The following is a 16,868-nucleotide window of genomic DNA, read 5'->3' on the forward strand; positions in this document are numbered from 1 at the left end:
GTGTGCGTCTTGATGTTGTTCCACAAATGGAGGGACCTACAGTTTTAAGCCGACTCCGAACGGCAGATATTTTTATGAGGAGCTTTTTCATGGCAGAAATACACTCGGAGGTTTGCCATTCCCTGCCGAGGGGCGACCGCTATTATGTTTTTCTTAATTTTGGTGTTTCGCCGAGATTCGAACCGACGTTCTCTCTCTGAATTGCGAATGGTAGTAATTCCCCAAATATATATTACTTATTAAAATACTTATACTTATAATACTTATACTGTACACCATATACGAGTATCCTTAGTTAATAGAATTATGTATGTTGGTTAACTTAGTATTAATGATGAACCTTATTTCATCCTGTTCCATTATTACTTTGAGCCACTGTACAAGTATTTTTAATAGTTTTCTTCTATCAAAAAGTGAAAACTGTGAAATTGATTATTTTTATTTTTTTTTTCCAGGTATGTTTCAAAGTAAAACTCAACTATAATCACAAAATGCATGCTTGAATGGACGAATTTACATGTAGATGTTCATATACGTGTATGTGTGTAAGTAATTACGAGGATGAAGGAAGTCCGCAATTTCCAAAATATAAATAATTGTGTATGTGTGTATGGCACACTATTTGCGATGCGATAAATATGTTCGCTTTGTTTATAAGCAATGGGAAATCTTAGCATTTTGGCGCTACATATAATTATGTATGTATGCAAATATATGTGCGTATGCATACATTTGTTTTGGCAGAGATGTTGCTGTACATCATACACGAAATAGCTATGACGCACAAGCTGTGACGTCGCTAAAGCCATCAATTCTCTAAGTCTAATATATTTTATTTAAATGTATGTATATACAGTCAGCATCAAAATAAAATATACTCCACATATTGATAAGTTTTTACTATTTATTTTGCAATACCATTTATTTTTTATAAAAATATATGTAGTTGATACTACAACTACTGCTGACGGTGTTGGCTGTTTTTTCCAAATAAAAAAATGTGCAAAAGGGTTAAATGAAAAAAAAAAAATGCACAAAACCGCGTCTAAAAAAAATTCTCAAGAATCAGTCTGTTTGTGATCTACTTGAAACTTGCGTTTTATTATACCGAAATTCAATGAACTATAAAATTATACAGGGTGCGCCATCTTTTATGTCGCTATGAAAACATTGAATAGGTAGGTAGGTTTGACAGCCGGATCGCACATAGAGACAACGATGCCACTTAGACCACGGAATGGGTACGTTGTGAGCCGCGGGGGCTGGGCTACATTTCCCTTTCCATATTGAACCATCCTGAGCTTTTGACAAAGCGTAAAAGGTTGTTGATACCTAAAGTGTATAGATTATCTATATTCGTTAAGAAGTAGGATTTTAAAAATCGGTTTCTGCTTCTGGCTAGAGCCGGGCATGTGCAAAAAAGGTGTTGAATTGTTTCCAATTCCTCCTCATTTCTGCAGCTACGACAGAAATCATGCGTGTATACGCCTAATCTCCTTGCATGATTTCCTATGAGACAATGTCCTGTGAGGGCCCCTACTAAGGTCCTGATTTGAAGTCTACTCAGTTTTATAATACTCTTGGATAGACGTAAATTTAGCCTTGGCCATGTTTGCCTAGCGATTTCACAGGTGTTAGCGCTAATCCATCTCTGATTTGCAGAATTGATTAGTGCGTCCTTAATGAGAAGCTTACAAGTTGCGAGACGTATCTCCTTAAAATTACTTATGTCTGGCATACAGGTACCTTCTCTTGCAAGTTGGTCTGCCCTACAGTTCCCTGGTATATCTCTGTGGCCTGGGACCCAGCATAATATTATACGATATTGTTTGGCCATCTCATTTAGAGATTGGCGACAACGTAAGACACTCCTTGATGTTGTTTGGAATGCATCCAGGGCTCGTAGGGCAGCTTGGCTGTCTGATAGAATGCAGATATCCGTTGATGATATTCTGTTTATCTTTAACCATTTTAAGGCTTCATGAATAGCGTTTATTTCCGCTTGGAAAACGCTACAGTGATCCGGTAATTTAAAGGATTCACTAATAGAAAGCTCTTCGCAGAATAACCCTGATCCTACACCGGTGTCCATTTTGGATCCGTCCGTGTAGATCTTTTCGCAGATTCAAATGGGAGGCACTACACGAGGACGCGGATTGGCGGAATGAATGGGATTGACTTAATAATCCATTTCGAAGCTTATCAAATCTATGGGAATGGTTCAGAAGGAAACACAATTTGCACTGTGCGAGTTGAAGCTGAGGCGATTTGTTGCTTGTGAACAGCAGCAAGTTCCCACAGTAGTCGGTTCTAGGTCACCAGAACCACCTGAATTTATATCCGGTCAAGAACTGTCATTCCAGCAGCATTCCTCATACATGTTGCTGTTACAACAACACATCGTTAGCCAAGCAGAATGTTATGTACTGTCAAGGTTATGCAGCGTCAAGGTTATGCACTAAATTTGATGGGATCAACTCCATGTGATATAAACTAATAAAACCAAGTGAAACTATCTAAGTGTACTGGTATCAAGAGAGACACGTCAAGCTTTCCTCCTGCATGTTGAAGCTTGGCCTCATGTCGCAAAAGGGGTGAAAGTATATTGTGAAACAAACAAATACCGGAGGTTTTGCTCCAATCACTGTACTTTCCAGTCGTTGTTCCTTTCGCCTATCATTTGTGTTGATCGGTGCCACATGCTCAGGCTGATCAACATTTTTACTTTTATGAAGAAGTAAAAAAATATATCTACTTTTGGATCACCTCAAAAAATTAGGAGTTCTTGCGTTCTTTCTTTAAGAACTTTTACATTAAATTTTCAGCTATCCAATATTGAGCAGTTTTTAGTTTAGATATGAGTACATCAGAGCTGTATGATTATATTTAGTAAAAAGGCTTAGTTGTATTCTCTCTAAAGAATGCACTCACGTAATTCTTGGCGGCCTCGGTAGTCTAGCGTAAGTGCACTCATCCCAGAGGTTGTGGGTTCGAATCCCACGTAAAGCACGGTCCTCGCACTTTTCCAAACTTACCTACTTTCCTAGCTTCTATAAAAAAAAAAATGTATTAATTCCTCAACCCCAACAACCTTATCCTTCCAATCCTTACTCCCGCACAAAAAGTCAGCGTATTACTTGCGTTGTGGCTGCTAAAACAAGCAAAAAATAAAGAACAAGACAGAGTTACACATTGCATCAGTGGCGCCAACAAGAGGAAGCGTACAATCGCGGTAATAGCGCAGACACACCAAATTTAGCAAAGTGCTCAACCATCTGCGTTATCCTTCTGCCAGAAAAATTTGACACACAGATGGCGCTTCAGGCTAATCACCTACCCTCTCAGAAAGCAAATAGATTAACGAAACCAACGCAAAACTGAGTCTTGTCGAGGCCCTATGCTCCCGAGTGGAGTGAACAAGGCAAAAAAAATCTTGGCGGTACGGAAAATGATGATTAATGAAAAAAATTGAAGTTTTGCTGAATTGTTCTAAATTTTTAAAAAGTTTGGCACTGGAATATGAATCTTATTTTTATAATAAATTAACAAAAAATATAGCCGTACGATTTTTGGTGACACTCACGGCTGATTTCCAAATGTGTGTTGCTTTGCAATCAAATATTTTCACCCGTTCCCAAACGCAACTTTTTTAAACTGTGACTGTGCAGTATGCTTCGAATGTCGATGCGCAAGAAAAAGTTGTCGGCGCATCGCTAATTTTTCTGATGAAATTTATAAACAACAACTGCCGAGTGGGAAAGTTGCGTTTTTGCTGCATATTTTATTATAAACTAGCAAACCCGGCCCGCTTCGCTGGGCACACTAAAATAGAATAGATATGGTTTAGAACAGAAAAGATATGGTTTTCATATAATTTCTTTCTTTATTCTCATATTGTTTATTTCTTTATTCAATACCACGTTTTGGTCTCTATCTCGAGACCCTAGTCACCGAGCGGCTTGAAAAATACTCTGAACTAAAGCATTTGTTCATTAACACGTTGACTGCCGAGCGAAATTTGCTGGTTATCACACAGCGCCGCAAGTGTGCATCACATATTTATATTTGAATTGTCATACATTATATATATATATCCTGTTATATGTTTTCAATTTTAAAATCAAACGACAGAAAATATAATTGACGCAATATTACACCAAAAACAATGCGCCGGCACCCATTGCCTGGCGCGGCAGTACAATGCGCCGGCACCCATTGCCCGGCGCGGCGCCATTGAAAAGCCATGCGCCGGGCAATGGGTGCCGGCGCGGCAGTCAACGTGTTAAAAACCGAATTAAACCAAACCCTATACGGAGACCATCTTCAATACCTTCTTAACAATGTGTGTAAGTTTGGTTTAATTCAGTGCAAGGACACGGCCGGTTAGCGAACACACACAAAAAGTTGACTTTATTTTATATATAAGATTAATGGGCTCATTTAAAATTTCTTACTATAGTGGACATTTCAGTGAAAAGCCCTGCAACAAGATGCAAATCGAACCAGACTTTCAAACCAAACAAAGCAGGCAACATTGATCCAAAGTTTTCTTACACAAAGTTTTAACTTACATTGCATACATACGTACATCTAGGAAGTAAGCCCATATATGGGAATACCTATGTATGTATGTACGAGTGTAAGGGTCTTTCAAAAATGACGCCTAGATATCAGAAGTGGAAAATTCCTAGACGGTGCCTTTTTTTATGCCATCTTTGACATTTGTCGCGTAGACAGATGCGCAATTTTAACGATAAGGCAACGCGTTAAAATTATTGAATATTATCATGAAAATGGATGATATTTAAGAGCAACATATCTCCAAATTCGGGTTTTTTTGTATGGAAATAATCGTTCGAATAAATCGGTAATTCAAAGGTTATTGAAAAAATTTCAAGAAATTGGTTCTGTTGAAAATAGAAAAAGGATTGACGAACCAAAAATTGGACGGTATTTTGAGCATATTGCTGCTGTATCGCAAATTGTTGCTGGACAACCTTCAACATCGATATCTCGACGTTCTCAACACTTAGGCATTCATGAATCGACTGTTTGGCGGATTTTACCTGTAGACCTTTAGTGCTCATGGTGGACATTTGTAATGATGTAATTTTTCACACATAATTGTTGAGAGCCGTATTTATTTTCAATGAAAAATAGTGAAACCTGAAAGAGTCTAAATAAATTTTTTTTTAAAACAATATCCAGTCTCGTCTTTTGAAAGACCCTTTGTTATAAGCTAAATGGATGATGCGTTGTCATAAGTAGCTGCTGCATTTGCCCCCACTGCTACTCTCAATGCTGCTGGCGAACCACTGATACTTATTCTCCGCTATTTATCAAATTTTAATTTCCTGTTGCTATTTTTACACTCGATAAACTGGCTACGTTCGGTTAAGCTGGAGATTGTGCACCGCGAGCAGCAGCTATGCGAGATGGCAAACAGAAAATATTAATAAAATAAAAATTCAAGCCGCATTTTTTATTTCATTGTGGTCACTATTTTTAATTGAATTTTTTGTGTCTTAACTTTTAAAGCTTTCTGGTTATATTTTGCGTCAGTTGTTGTTGTGGCTTTGCGAAGCAGTTAACGTTTCTTGCATTAAAATGAGCCACAATTAAAATTTTAACTAGGTTTTTATTGGTTGAATACATTTTTTTTAACTGCACTTTATCTTCTTCTTCCTTTTATTTTTGTTTGCCAGGTTGTTATGACATTCGTTTGCTATTTTTGCTTTGGCATTTGTGCCAAACGTCGGCGTCTACACTTGTTTTCATTTTATTAACACTACAATTCCAGTTTTACGGTTTATGAAAAGTTGTCGCAACTACCGTTCGAGTTAGGCAGCCAACCAGCCAGTCAGCCCGCTAGCGGTTAGCGTTGTTTATGTCGATTGCGAATTGTGAGTTGTGAATTGTTAATATGAAACCGCTTAAGTGAATGGTTTCAAACATGTTTGCATAAATTGCATACGTATATGTACATGTGCATGTGTGTGCCTATTAATGTTTTTTCTTAGTTTTCATATTGCGATTCCATATGTGTTTTATTTGACCAATCAATTATCTGCGAATATATTATATATCTGCTTGTATTTGGAGCATTTTTTTCATATTACGCGTAGGTGGGAATTACGCGAATGCTTGTTTTTTGCTATCTAAAAGTATTCCAAATTAAGTATCTGATGGAAAAAAATAATAAATGACTAATTCTTATGTAAAAATGCATAAAATAAATGAAATTGAGAGAAATTTTGTAAAATATGTGTAAATACTATTTGAAGCTATATTGCTTAACGAAAACAAAAATATTAATAATTTAAATTTCTGTTAAAAAAATATATGGTAATAAACAAAGGAAACTAACTACCTTATTAGCTTAGTTGCTCTTATCTTTCTTATCACTGGCTGGCCGTAAGTTAAACCTCTAACTGATCCAAACAAACTTAAGAAAGTGCGCTGGTTCACACTCGCTTGAATCTATATGTATAGCTTCTGATGTTAGATGCCCCATTTGTTCATTATGGGCGATTCTTGATAGAGACAAGGACAATTGTTCCAGGCAGTATACGCAGCGATTCCATATCAAGTCTTCTTTTGCCTAGTCTTATTCTATTATTATATCTCCAGGTCACATGCTCAGCCCGAGTCGTGTCTTCGCGCACAGTTCTGCATTGCATGTCGCTTTTTATGGTATTTTTCCATATTTTTGGTGGTCTGCCTGGCCCTCTTCTAAACTCCTCCAAGTTGCTTCACTGCGTGGCCTTCTCATACTCGTACAATAAGACGGCGCTTTTGCAAATTTTAGTTTTTAACTTTTGTGGAACTTTGTTATCGCACAGGTCACTAGAAGCTGCGATATCAGTGATGCACTTATTTTGTTCTTTAATTTTTCTGAAAATGTGTTTATTTGCTGTCTTGAGTCGTAAACTGATGACTTTTGAAGAAAATTTGATCATTTTGATATTTATTCAATGTTGAAAATTTTGTTTGGCAGTTTTTTCAAGTCAAATATGTTCAGTTCTTCTTAACATTTTTATTATTTCATATTTATTTTATGGGATCACATAGTATATTATACTTACAAAAATTTAATAATATTCTTGGAACAAATTTAATATTTTTTTTGTGTTAAAAATTTAATATTTGTTTTGTGTTAAAACTTTTGGGACTTGTTTTTTTTTTCTTTTGAGAAAATGTTCTTTTTGGGACATTTTTATATTTCTTGAAAATTTTCATTTTCTTTTGATATTTGTGAAAGACACCTCCCACACTTTACGTTGATATAATTAAAATCATTTCAAAAGTTACCAAGTGCGTCATAAGTATTTGAGAATAAAAAAAATTTGCTTTTCAGCAATATATTCGTCGTGCAATTTGGTATATTGTTAGATATGACCTCATACATACATATCCCAAAGGTAACTCAGCATCGATATTGCAACTAAGTTTTGTAATTGATATTGTTGTGTGCCAAGCACCGTTGCATTGAAGTAACCACCAACTGTAGCTAGAAAGTTGACACGCAAAACACCACCGCCTTTTATCTGTTACGCAGTCCAACGCATATAGAAATCATAGACACTCAAATCAAACCTCAATTTCCCGGTGCACTCTCGTATTGCTGGAAAACCGCAAAATGAGTAATGTTTCTCAAATAGAAAGCGGTTTCATCGTAGTACACTAAAGTATACACATTTTCAATGATAGCAACTGGTATTGTGAGTAAAGTGATGTTCTACGAAACTTCAATCGTAAGCTTTGCATCAGCATTATATGTACCTGTTGGAAAATTAGTTCGTATTAGTAGACACACAAAATTCTAGTCCATTTTGTGCCGAACATCACCAATTGTGGACTAATTGAAAAAAGTGAATAAAAATTGGTTTATGGAAGATTCAAATATTTTATGATGAATTGAAACATAACCCAAAATTATTTACTATGCATACAACTCTAAATGCATTCCTTTTATGAAATACCATGAACCTAGAATGACTTCTGCATAGTTTGGCTTTTACTGCAGGGTATTTAAAAGAAAATGTGGTGAAGTATTATGATCTCCACAATAGATGGATTTCAATGCCTTGCAAAAACTTAAAGAATTTCCCTAATATCAAGTTTGAACAATTAATTTTCATAGTCTATAACCATTTTTCTACAAAAATTTTAATTTTTTATAATTTAAATTCCAGCCCACTGTAGCACAGTTAATTGTTTTTAACGGCAGTGGTGTGAGTAATTAACACAAAAAAAAAAAAAAAAATAAGAAAGTACAATTACAGCTTTATACTTGCTTTAATAAAAAATATAATTCAACTAATAAAATTATATAATATTGTGTAAAAACAGCTTGGCGAAAAATCCCATTGTGATATTATATACTACACGAATATATCTATGCATTTATGCACAGTGGCGGTCACAACAATAGCAGCGCGATATACAAAGTGAAGTTCAAAATAAACAAAACTGAGCTAAAATAGAATCGATGGGAGCTTTGTTCTGACAACTTCGAGTTTATTTATTCAAAATAGTCCACTCTGACCTCGATACTCTGTTTTCCACGAAAGCTTTTCGAAAGAGTGTTTCAAGTCATTGACCGAATGTCCTTCAGGGTGTCGGTACAAGCCTTTTGGATGGCCTCTACGGCGCAAAAGCTTTTCCTTTCATGGCCAAATGCACTTTTCCGAATAGGTAGAAGTCACAGGGAGCCATATCAGGTGAATACGGTTAGTGATCGATGTTTAAAATCGAAGGTTAAAATGCGTTCTAGTCAAAAAATCAGTCACAAGAATGGATCGATGAGATGTTGCTTTATCCTGCAACACGCGCCAGCTTTCTCCTTCACGGTATTCAGTGCGATTTCGACGAATGTGATGCAACAAACGCTTCAAAATGCCAAGATAGAAAATTGACGGTTTGGTCCATTGCCATGAACTCCTTGTGGGCAATTCCCTTGAAATCGTAAAAAGAAATGAGCATAGACTTTTCTGGGTGGTGGCTCGTCTGGGGCCCTCCATTCGGATCTTTGACGCTTAGTTTCAGGTTCATGTAGGAAACACCCCGTTTCATCACCAGTTACAATGATGTAAAGAAAGTTCTCGACTTTTCTCGCCTTTTTAATAAGGTCTTTCGAATGTTGAATATTTAACAATTTTTCGTCCTCAGTTAACTTTTGCGGAATGAAATGTGTACAGACCTTTGGTAAGCCCTATGATAAGTTAAAATGCGATAAATCGATGTTTTGGAGATATTCAACTTCTATGCCATGAATTTCAATGATGATTTCAGTTCATTTTTGATAAATTTACGAACAATTTCGATGGAGTTTTCGGTGATTACTGATTTTGGGCGGCCCGTATGTTCATTATCATTTAAGTGATATTAGCTCTTTGCTCGAAACTCATTTTTGTACCGATGACACAAACATACTGACGCTTTAGGCGCAGTAACTTCGCTTCCACTGAACTGAATGTCACCAAGCTTTCACTTTCAGCTAGGGGTTTAACTTTTAACACACTGACTCATAACAAAAACATTTTTATGACGGTCTTGCTTATTGGGGGCTTCATCTTGCGCGGTATTGGGAAATTTGAGTATTTTTTTATTTAATTTGCGAGAAGTTCTGCAGTTGTAACCCTCATTATTAAGGGCCCTGGTTATTGTACGGGGGTGGACAACAATTTGATACCTCTCGGCTACCTCCTGGGCCAAATCAGTAGCATGTATTTTCGGATTCTGATTCACTGCTTTGCGAATAAAGGATACATCTCTCCGGTTGAGCTTCTTGGGCCGGCCACTACGCGGTTTACTCTCCAGAGAATTGGATGTTTCAAAGTTTTTACAAATAGTTTGTACTCTATACTTGCTTAAATGCAATAAATCAGCTATTTCACCAAAGGATTTCTTATTACTTCTGTACTCAACAACTAATTTTCTCAAATCAGTAGAGATTTCTTTGCGGATCGTACACTTTTCCAAAAGTCAGAATGCCATCAATTTTAAGAAGAATGCAAAGTAGAACCACAAAATAAAACAAACGTTACTTTACAGCTAGGTTAGGTTAGCCTGGTTGGCAATAAGCCACGCATAGACCTTACTTACCTTACTTCACAGTTAAGTAATCGCAGAAAAAAAGAGCAAAATAAGTGGCTTAAGGGGGGAGATACATGTAAAATGTTGAAAAAAAAAAAAATTTTTTTTTTCCCATAATATGTTAGTATAGACCTTTCAGAATATGTTACCAAATTTTTAGAACATAATTTTCGGTATTTCTCATATTATAGAGCGTAAACCGTGACAACTCTATTCTTTGCCTTCGAGCGCTGGGAGAGGTATAGTTACGTTGTATTCAAACATTAGACGCGTTTTTTTTAAAACTATATTTTTCGAATTGGCGTACACGATAACTCAAAAAGTTATTGACCGATCTTCCTGAAATTTTGCACACATTTTTCTAATGATATTACTTCCTATGTGAACCTACAAGTTTCCAAAAATTTTTTGAGAAAATAATTTTTTTAGAGCAAAACAACATGAAAAATTAGGGCCAAAATTCATTTTATTTTTTTTAAGCATTGTATTTCGTGAATTTTTAATTTTTTTTAATTTTTTTAGGTTCATCCACAAATTATGACATTAATAAACACAAAAAAGTTTGTTTTTTGGTTTTCAGATCACTAGAAACGATGCTAGAATGCCCGCCGACTAAAAAGCCTCGCTCCGACCTTCACAGGAAGAATTTCACGTATACCCGCCATTTTAAATTATTATAATCAAAACATTTTTTTGTATTATTTTAATATTTAAACAAAATACATGCCAATTTTTAAAAACATATAATGACTCTTTAATAAAAAAAATAAATCACAAACATCAAGGAAAATTTAAGCATTTACATGTATCTCCCCCCTTAATATAACGTATGTACATTTTTGTCAGTGCATTTTTTTGGTTTTTCGTGAATAACTTTTAAAGCAAATACTGAAAATAATTTTTTTTTTGCATTTGTTATATAATTAGACTTAAAACAAAACTGTTTCATTACATTCCTTTTTAATGCTTTAGATCGGGAGAAATTAAGAAAAAAGGGGTCGTACGGAGAGTTTTGTCGGCAACTGTATCTCTACAGGGGAAAATGTGGTAGAATTGAGTCCTTTTAAAAATCTCTGCGATCTTCAGGCGTTAAATTCCACCCACTTTAATGCATAGGTTTTTCAAACATTTATGGGTATTTCATGCTGAATTTGTATGCTTTTTTTTTCTTATTTATGCTTTCAATAAATTTTTTCTTAAAAGTAATAAGTTTTTTGTGAGCTTCTAAGTTTTATTGACACTGTCGTATGTATAGCATAAAACAATATTAATTTATTAATCGGTTAATATTGATTAAATACCGTAATGTTAAAAATAGTTTTGTTCTATAAAAATTCCACTTCATTCCCAATTTTCATTCCCTAGTGTTGACTTTTATAGCTAGGCTGTAAATCGAAAATGCAACGGTAAACACACGAAGGTGGAAATCGAGTTTATCGGGTTAATTGCATGTTCATCATTATAATGGTTAAATTTTGTCTTCAGTCGCGTTATGGGCACCCATCCACCCTTTGCTGACTTTGTCACACCTCTTTGATAAGATTCGTTGATAGGTTAATGAGAACAACTAGAATTTGCTTTTATGCAAGGGTATGCGTAGAAAGTACGAGTATGATATTTTTGGAGTACGCGCCGCCAAATTACTTTACTTTACTTAAGTACAATTAATCCGCTCATAGAGCCTAAAAAAATATTTTTTTTATTTTTATTTTGAATATATCTGTTTTGTATTGTATTCCACCTTCAAACAGTCAATTCAATTTTAGTATAAAGTGCAAAGCAAAGCCTGAGTTCAACTGTGTTAAAATATTTTAAATTTTTTCTCGAAAAATCCCGCGTCTTGTTTTTATTGCAACAACCCTGAATTCATTCCTTTGTCTGCTTATTCGATGACAATAAAACGTGCCAGCTATTTGTACATAAATGAATAAATGACAATTTAATTTACTTCGAAAAAGTCTACAATAAAAGCAATAGCGTCGTATCTGCACCAATAAGTAGCCAGGTACTTTTGTGCACACTCGCTCACACTCATTCTCCCCATAAATAAGAATTTATTTTAATGCAGCGTGACTTTGATGCGTGAAACCCCTTTTGGCGCAGTGCTTGTTGGTATTTCGTTCACTCAACTAAATATATAAATATAATATGTATATACGTAAAGTGAAATAAATAACGAAGTGAATACCATACAACAATAAATTGCAAAATCGAATGTACCAAAAATGTGATTTGTCACAACTTATAAATAGTATTTGTTTAATTTTTTGAGGAAAATAATACAGTGCGAGTATATGCAAAGATCCCTCAACACAGGAAAGTGTAAAAGAAGCAGAGACAGGTCAAAGATCTGTAACACAGTGCGACACTATGGACGTGTTCGAGATAAGAAGAGATTGTGTGATTAAGGGTAATCCTATTTTTTCGGTTTTTGAAAATTTATGTTGCCCTATATAATAACAAATATTGTTTATTTCTAATTTAAGAGCAGTTTTGTGTTGAAACTTTACTGTAAAAGCTACGCAAAATATTTTTGAGCCAAATTTAGTTGTAGAGTAGAGTAGAGTATGTTCCTTGCTTCGGAGGTACTGATAATTTCAATAAATAACAGAAGATGATAAAATGTTACACAGTAAAATAATCCCTATGCATTTTTGAGGGATGCTGTTGAAGTGATAGTTCTTGTTCGAATATAAATGCGCGTTGTTCCGGTAATGTGAATAAAATACTTGTCAGAGCTGCGATCCCACCGCCTTCTTCAAGCTGAGAAGTATTCTCCCTTTATAATGGAGCTATCTGTGCTTTATTTATTGCGTTTGGACACAAACCCTGTATTTTCCTTTGATTATGCATACGAGCAACCTCATAAAGAATAACAACCGGAAAGAAGCTTCAAGCTCTTTCACTAGTAAAAGTGTTGGGATTTAGCATCAACATGACAGAATATCTATCGTATATCCAGCGAGTACGACACCTATACTTACAAAAAAGTGTTCGGTATTCACAGTTAATTAGATGCTTACGAATCACTGTCCACGCGTACGACAATTTGAGCGATTGTGGCAGTGTGAGCAGCGCAATCCTATATTAACACAAAAGAAGTAAAAAGACAGTCGCTTAAGTTTAAGCTAGGTTTTCTGGACCAGTGTGCCCACTTTGGCTCCAAGCGAGTAGTAGATTATGTTGCAGTGGCTGTAACCCAAAACAGAGGTATAGTTATGCAAATATAGAGGACCTTTGTGATGCCACAGTTTGACTGGCTAGTCCTCTTTGTTACGCCATTCGATATCTCTGAACAATTTCTTTAGCTTTTTCAAATGCAGACTATCTAAAATAGATATTCCCATTTTCCAGGGCTTGATTTGGAGCAGTATAATAAAAGAGGGAATATGAAATATTTTCTTCCTTTTCTTTGCAGTTACTTTAACATTTTGGAAAAGTCAGGCAGAACCTTTTTTTTACGTTTTTCTCTTAAAAGGCAAGGTCATGTAAGAACTCGAATGACAGTAGATGTTTTCTCTTTCTTTAGTGAGTGTTCTTTTCCAGCCTGTTTTTGGCCACGCATCATCTTCACCTGTTGGTTGTTCATCTGCCACACAGTTTTTCTATATGTTCTAAAACCGAGTGCGGTGAATTCTGTTCTACTCACTTGTAGAGATTGCCGATAGTTCATTGCAACTCTAGATTTGAAGGTAAATAAGGCCAGAGCTCTGATTGAAGCCGTGCTTTCACTATAAATGGAAACATATCTTCCTTAGATTGCCGTGGTGGGTTTCGCAACTTCAGAGTGATTTTCTTTTCTAGAGAACATGGGTTCATGCTAGCTTACAGCGTACCAAGTCCATATCATTGTTGTGCCCTACGAGGGGAGATTTGGAGCGCGGCATAAGGCTATCATTAGAAAAGTGGCAACGAGTGAGAACGTTGATTAAAGGATGTTCCTATCTGCGTTAGGTATGAATTGCTGTGGCAGCAACTATATTACATTAAAATAACGTCTTCAAAATTTTGCAGATGATCCCAAGAAGGTTCTTTCGCGATGAATGCCCCTCGAGAACGGTGGGTGCGTGTCTGTTAATAAAGAATCTATGGCAACGTTAGGTTTGTTATTCATGTGTGCCGTGGTACACCTTGCAAAGGTGTGGCTTATGCACTTATGAAGAAAGTAAAAGTTGGTATTGCCAGTGAGATCTAAGCATTCATAATTTGTCGCGCAGTGTATTGAGATACATACATATACTAGATGACACAGACGATTTCTGAGTATTAAAAAAACAAAACAGTGCCAATTAAAAAAATCTACATTTCCGATAACAACAATAATCATAGACGGTCATGAGAAAGCTTCTACAAATTGTTTCACTCATTTTATTTGAATATTTGAAAAACTCACTAAATTTACCTGTTTATGCCTATTCGCTTATTTACTATTACTGGCAATAATATTTATTACAACAGCAGTTGTAAACAAAAACATTGGAGTAACAATTGGCAAAAAAAAAAAAAAAAATAGACTAACTAATGCTTCAGAGACGTAAAAAACCTCAACGAACTAAACTTTACGGCCGTCGCAAAATCACAAGAAATAAGCGAAGTCGAGAGCGGCGTAGAATCGAACGGCAGCAAGACAAATTACGCGAAATGTCACTGCAATTTGGCAAAACAATCGCACCTAATTTCGGACGTGCTTTTCTAAATAGCGAACGCCAACTCACACGACATCCGTATCTAAATTTTTTGCGATACTTCAAAAGCATACATCCCACTTTCGGATTTACTCGTATTCTGCGTGAAGGTGCCAAATCATGGAAGCGCATGAAATCTAAAGAGAGGAAAAGTTTCACGCAGAAGGTATGCAAATTTTATTAAAAGGTTGAGTATACTAAGAAAAATTAAGAAGAGAGTGTGGCCAATGTGATCGAAATATTATATAGAAGAGATGAGTAGCTGAACAAACAAACATTGGGACTTCACCGATACTGCTTAGTTCCCTTTAGTTTTGTCCCAGTGTCCTCGCCAAGATAAAACCTTTGATACTCTTTTTTAGTCAGTTGCTGGTTTTTGGCTTGCTACTGATTTGTATTGGTGAGCCAGTAGTATACCCTCAAGGCTAAGGCGGGATCTTATTTCCTTAGGAATAGAAGTTTCGCGGCTTCCGTTATGAAATTTGCACGAGAACATATGTACCTCGCTTTAAGTCAACTTGCCAGGAATGGAGAGAATATTGCTTAACTCAGCCTAACATAACAATTCGTAACAAATCTGAAGTTTGCCGCTGATGGTGGTAATGCTCCTAAGGCAACTAGGTTGCTACTCGAAGGTGTTAATCCTTTCTGTACTCTTAATATTTGGTTTATATTATACTGGGGTATTTCTTGATTTCTTGCCAATTTTCAAGCAGATTGGTTGACGGGTTTGGGCAGATTGGTCGCAATGGGGCAGAATACCTATCTACACATGAGAGTTTGGCAGTCGGAATGAGGCAGTTTACCCGAACGCACATGAGAACTCATCTTTAATCCCACGATGAATAATGAGATGCCATTCGTCCGAATATTTTTTCTTTCTTACAGTTCCTCCTAGAGGGAAACCAGATATGAAATCTTTGCCTTTACTATTGAAGATGTTATAAATAGGCTATAAGTCAGTTACCAACTCTTCTTCGTAAGCCTGATTTTTCAACCACCCCCGATCTTCCGCTCTTGTAAACCATACCTACGGGTCATCTCTGAGTATACTTTGTTTTCTAATATGCTCTCCGTCTCATGCAGGTATATACCAACTTCTGGACTTCGCTTCATATTTACGCACTTGACAAGTTAAAGCTACCGTTTCCGATATCCAGTTTAGAAACATTTATGTTCTCTATACTTGACTTTCGTTGATTCTTCAAAGTATTACATTTTAGAAAGAAGAAAGTGGAATCACCTGCCTATTGGTTAGATTGCCTTGTGGGACAAGTTTTTCAATATGTTAAAAAAAATTGTAATTTCTTTAAAAATAATTATTATTTTCCTATTTGCGTTTTGTTTTCTAGGAGATACTGAAAACTCTACGTAGCAATTCGAAGGATCTCAGCAATTTCAATTTGTTTCCCGTCAATCCCATACCATTTGATTATCATCCACATTCGCTAAGTCTCAAACGCAACGTTGAGCGTAAGTTGCGCAATCGACAGTTGATACCCCGGGGCAAAGCACCTGCCAATCCAGTAACCTGGCAGAATTATTTTTGAAATGAAAAAGACTTGAATGTTGTAATGAATCTTATTTTGTAGACGTCCAAATCAAGTTTTTGTGGAATTCAGATTTTGACTAAGTTTTATATAAGTAATATTGAAATTATTGAAAAAATTGGCTAATTTTTATAAAAGTAATATAGAAAATATTGTAAAATTGTAAAAAAATTCTTTAATGTGTATTTTGATAGTTAGCCCTTTTGCAGTCTTTTTGAATTTTGTTGGCCTTTACCCACTTCTTCTAGAAAACTTAACTCGAGCCTTGACTGAGCCTGAGTTAGGAGTGAGCGCTTCGTTGTTTAATAAGATACATAGAAAATGTGAGATATACACTTTCACTTTCATACTACAAAAGCGGTAACCATAAACCGAAAGGTGAAAGGATTTCTCACTAAAAATCCGACCTCGGACACTTTATGATTTACTAAATTCAAGTGGTGAATGCTATTATAAGAAGCCCGTAGGTAGATCCCTGAAGAAATTACGCAAGACTATAGATAGTTCTCCCGGAAATGGGGCCCGAAGGTGGAAG

At 35.8% G+C, this 16,868-nt stretch overlaps 1 protein-coding gene across 1 annotated transcript; it reads left to right on the forward strand.

Moving 5' to 3' along the window:
* Positions 1-14,180: 14,180 nt before the first annotated feature.
* Positions 14,181-16,481, forward strand: LOC128859622 (uncharacterized). Its single transcript, XM_054096570.1, has 2 exons — positions 14,181-14,949; positions 16,136-16,481. The coding sequence occupies exons 1-2, from the start codon at positions 14,620-14,622 to the stop codon at positions 16,331-16,333; spliced, it is 528 nt and encodes a 175-aa protein (XP_053952545.1). The 5' UTR covers positions 14,181-14,619; the 3' UTR covers positions 16,334-16,481.
* The last annotated feature ends 387 nt before the right edge of the window (positions 16,482-16,868 follow it).

This window comes from Anastrepha ludens, chromosome 4 (genome assembly GCF_028408465.1).
Source record: "Anastrepha ludens isolate Willacy chromosome 4, idAnaLude1.1, whole genome shotgun sequence".
NCBI lineage: Eukaryota > Metazoa > Arthropoda > Insecta > Diptera > Tephritidae > Anastrepha > Anastrepha ludens.

What these genes read in the sequence shown, in the direction of transcription:
- LOC128859622 (XM_054096570.1), top strand. Translation starts at nt 14,620, where the DNA reads ATGCTTCAGAGACGTAAAAAACCTCAACGAACTAAACTTTACGGCCGT. An exon ending in GGAAAAGTTTCACGCAGAAG is followed by an intron (nt 14,950 to 16,135) that starts GTATGCAAATTT and finishes TTTGTTTTCTAG; the next exon opens with GAGATACTGAAAACTCTACG.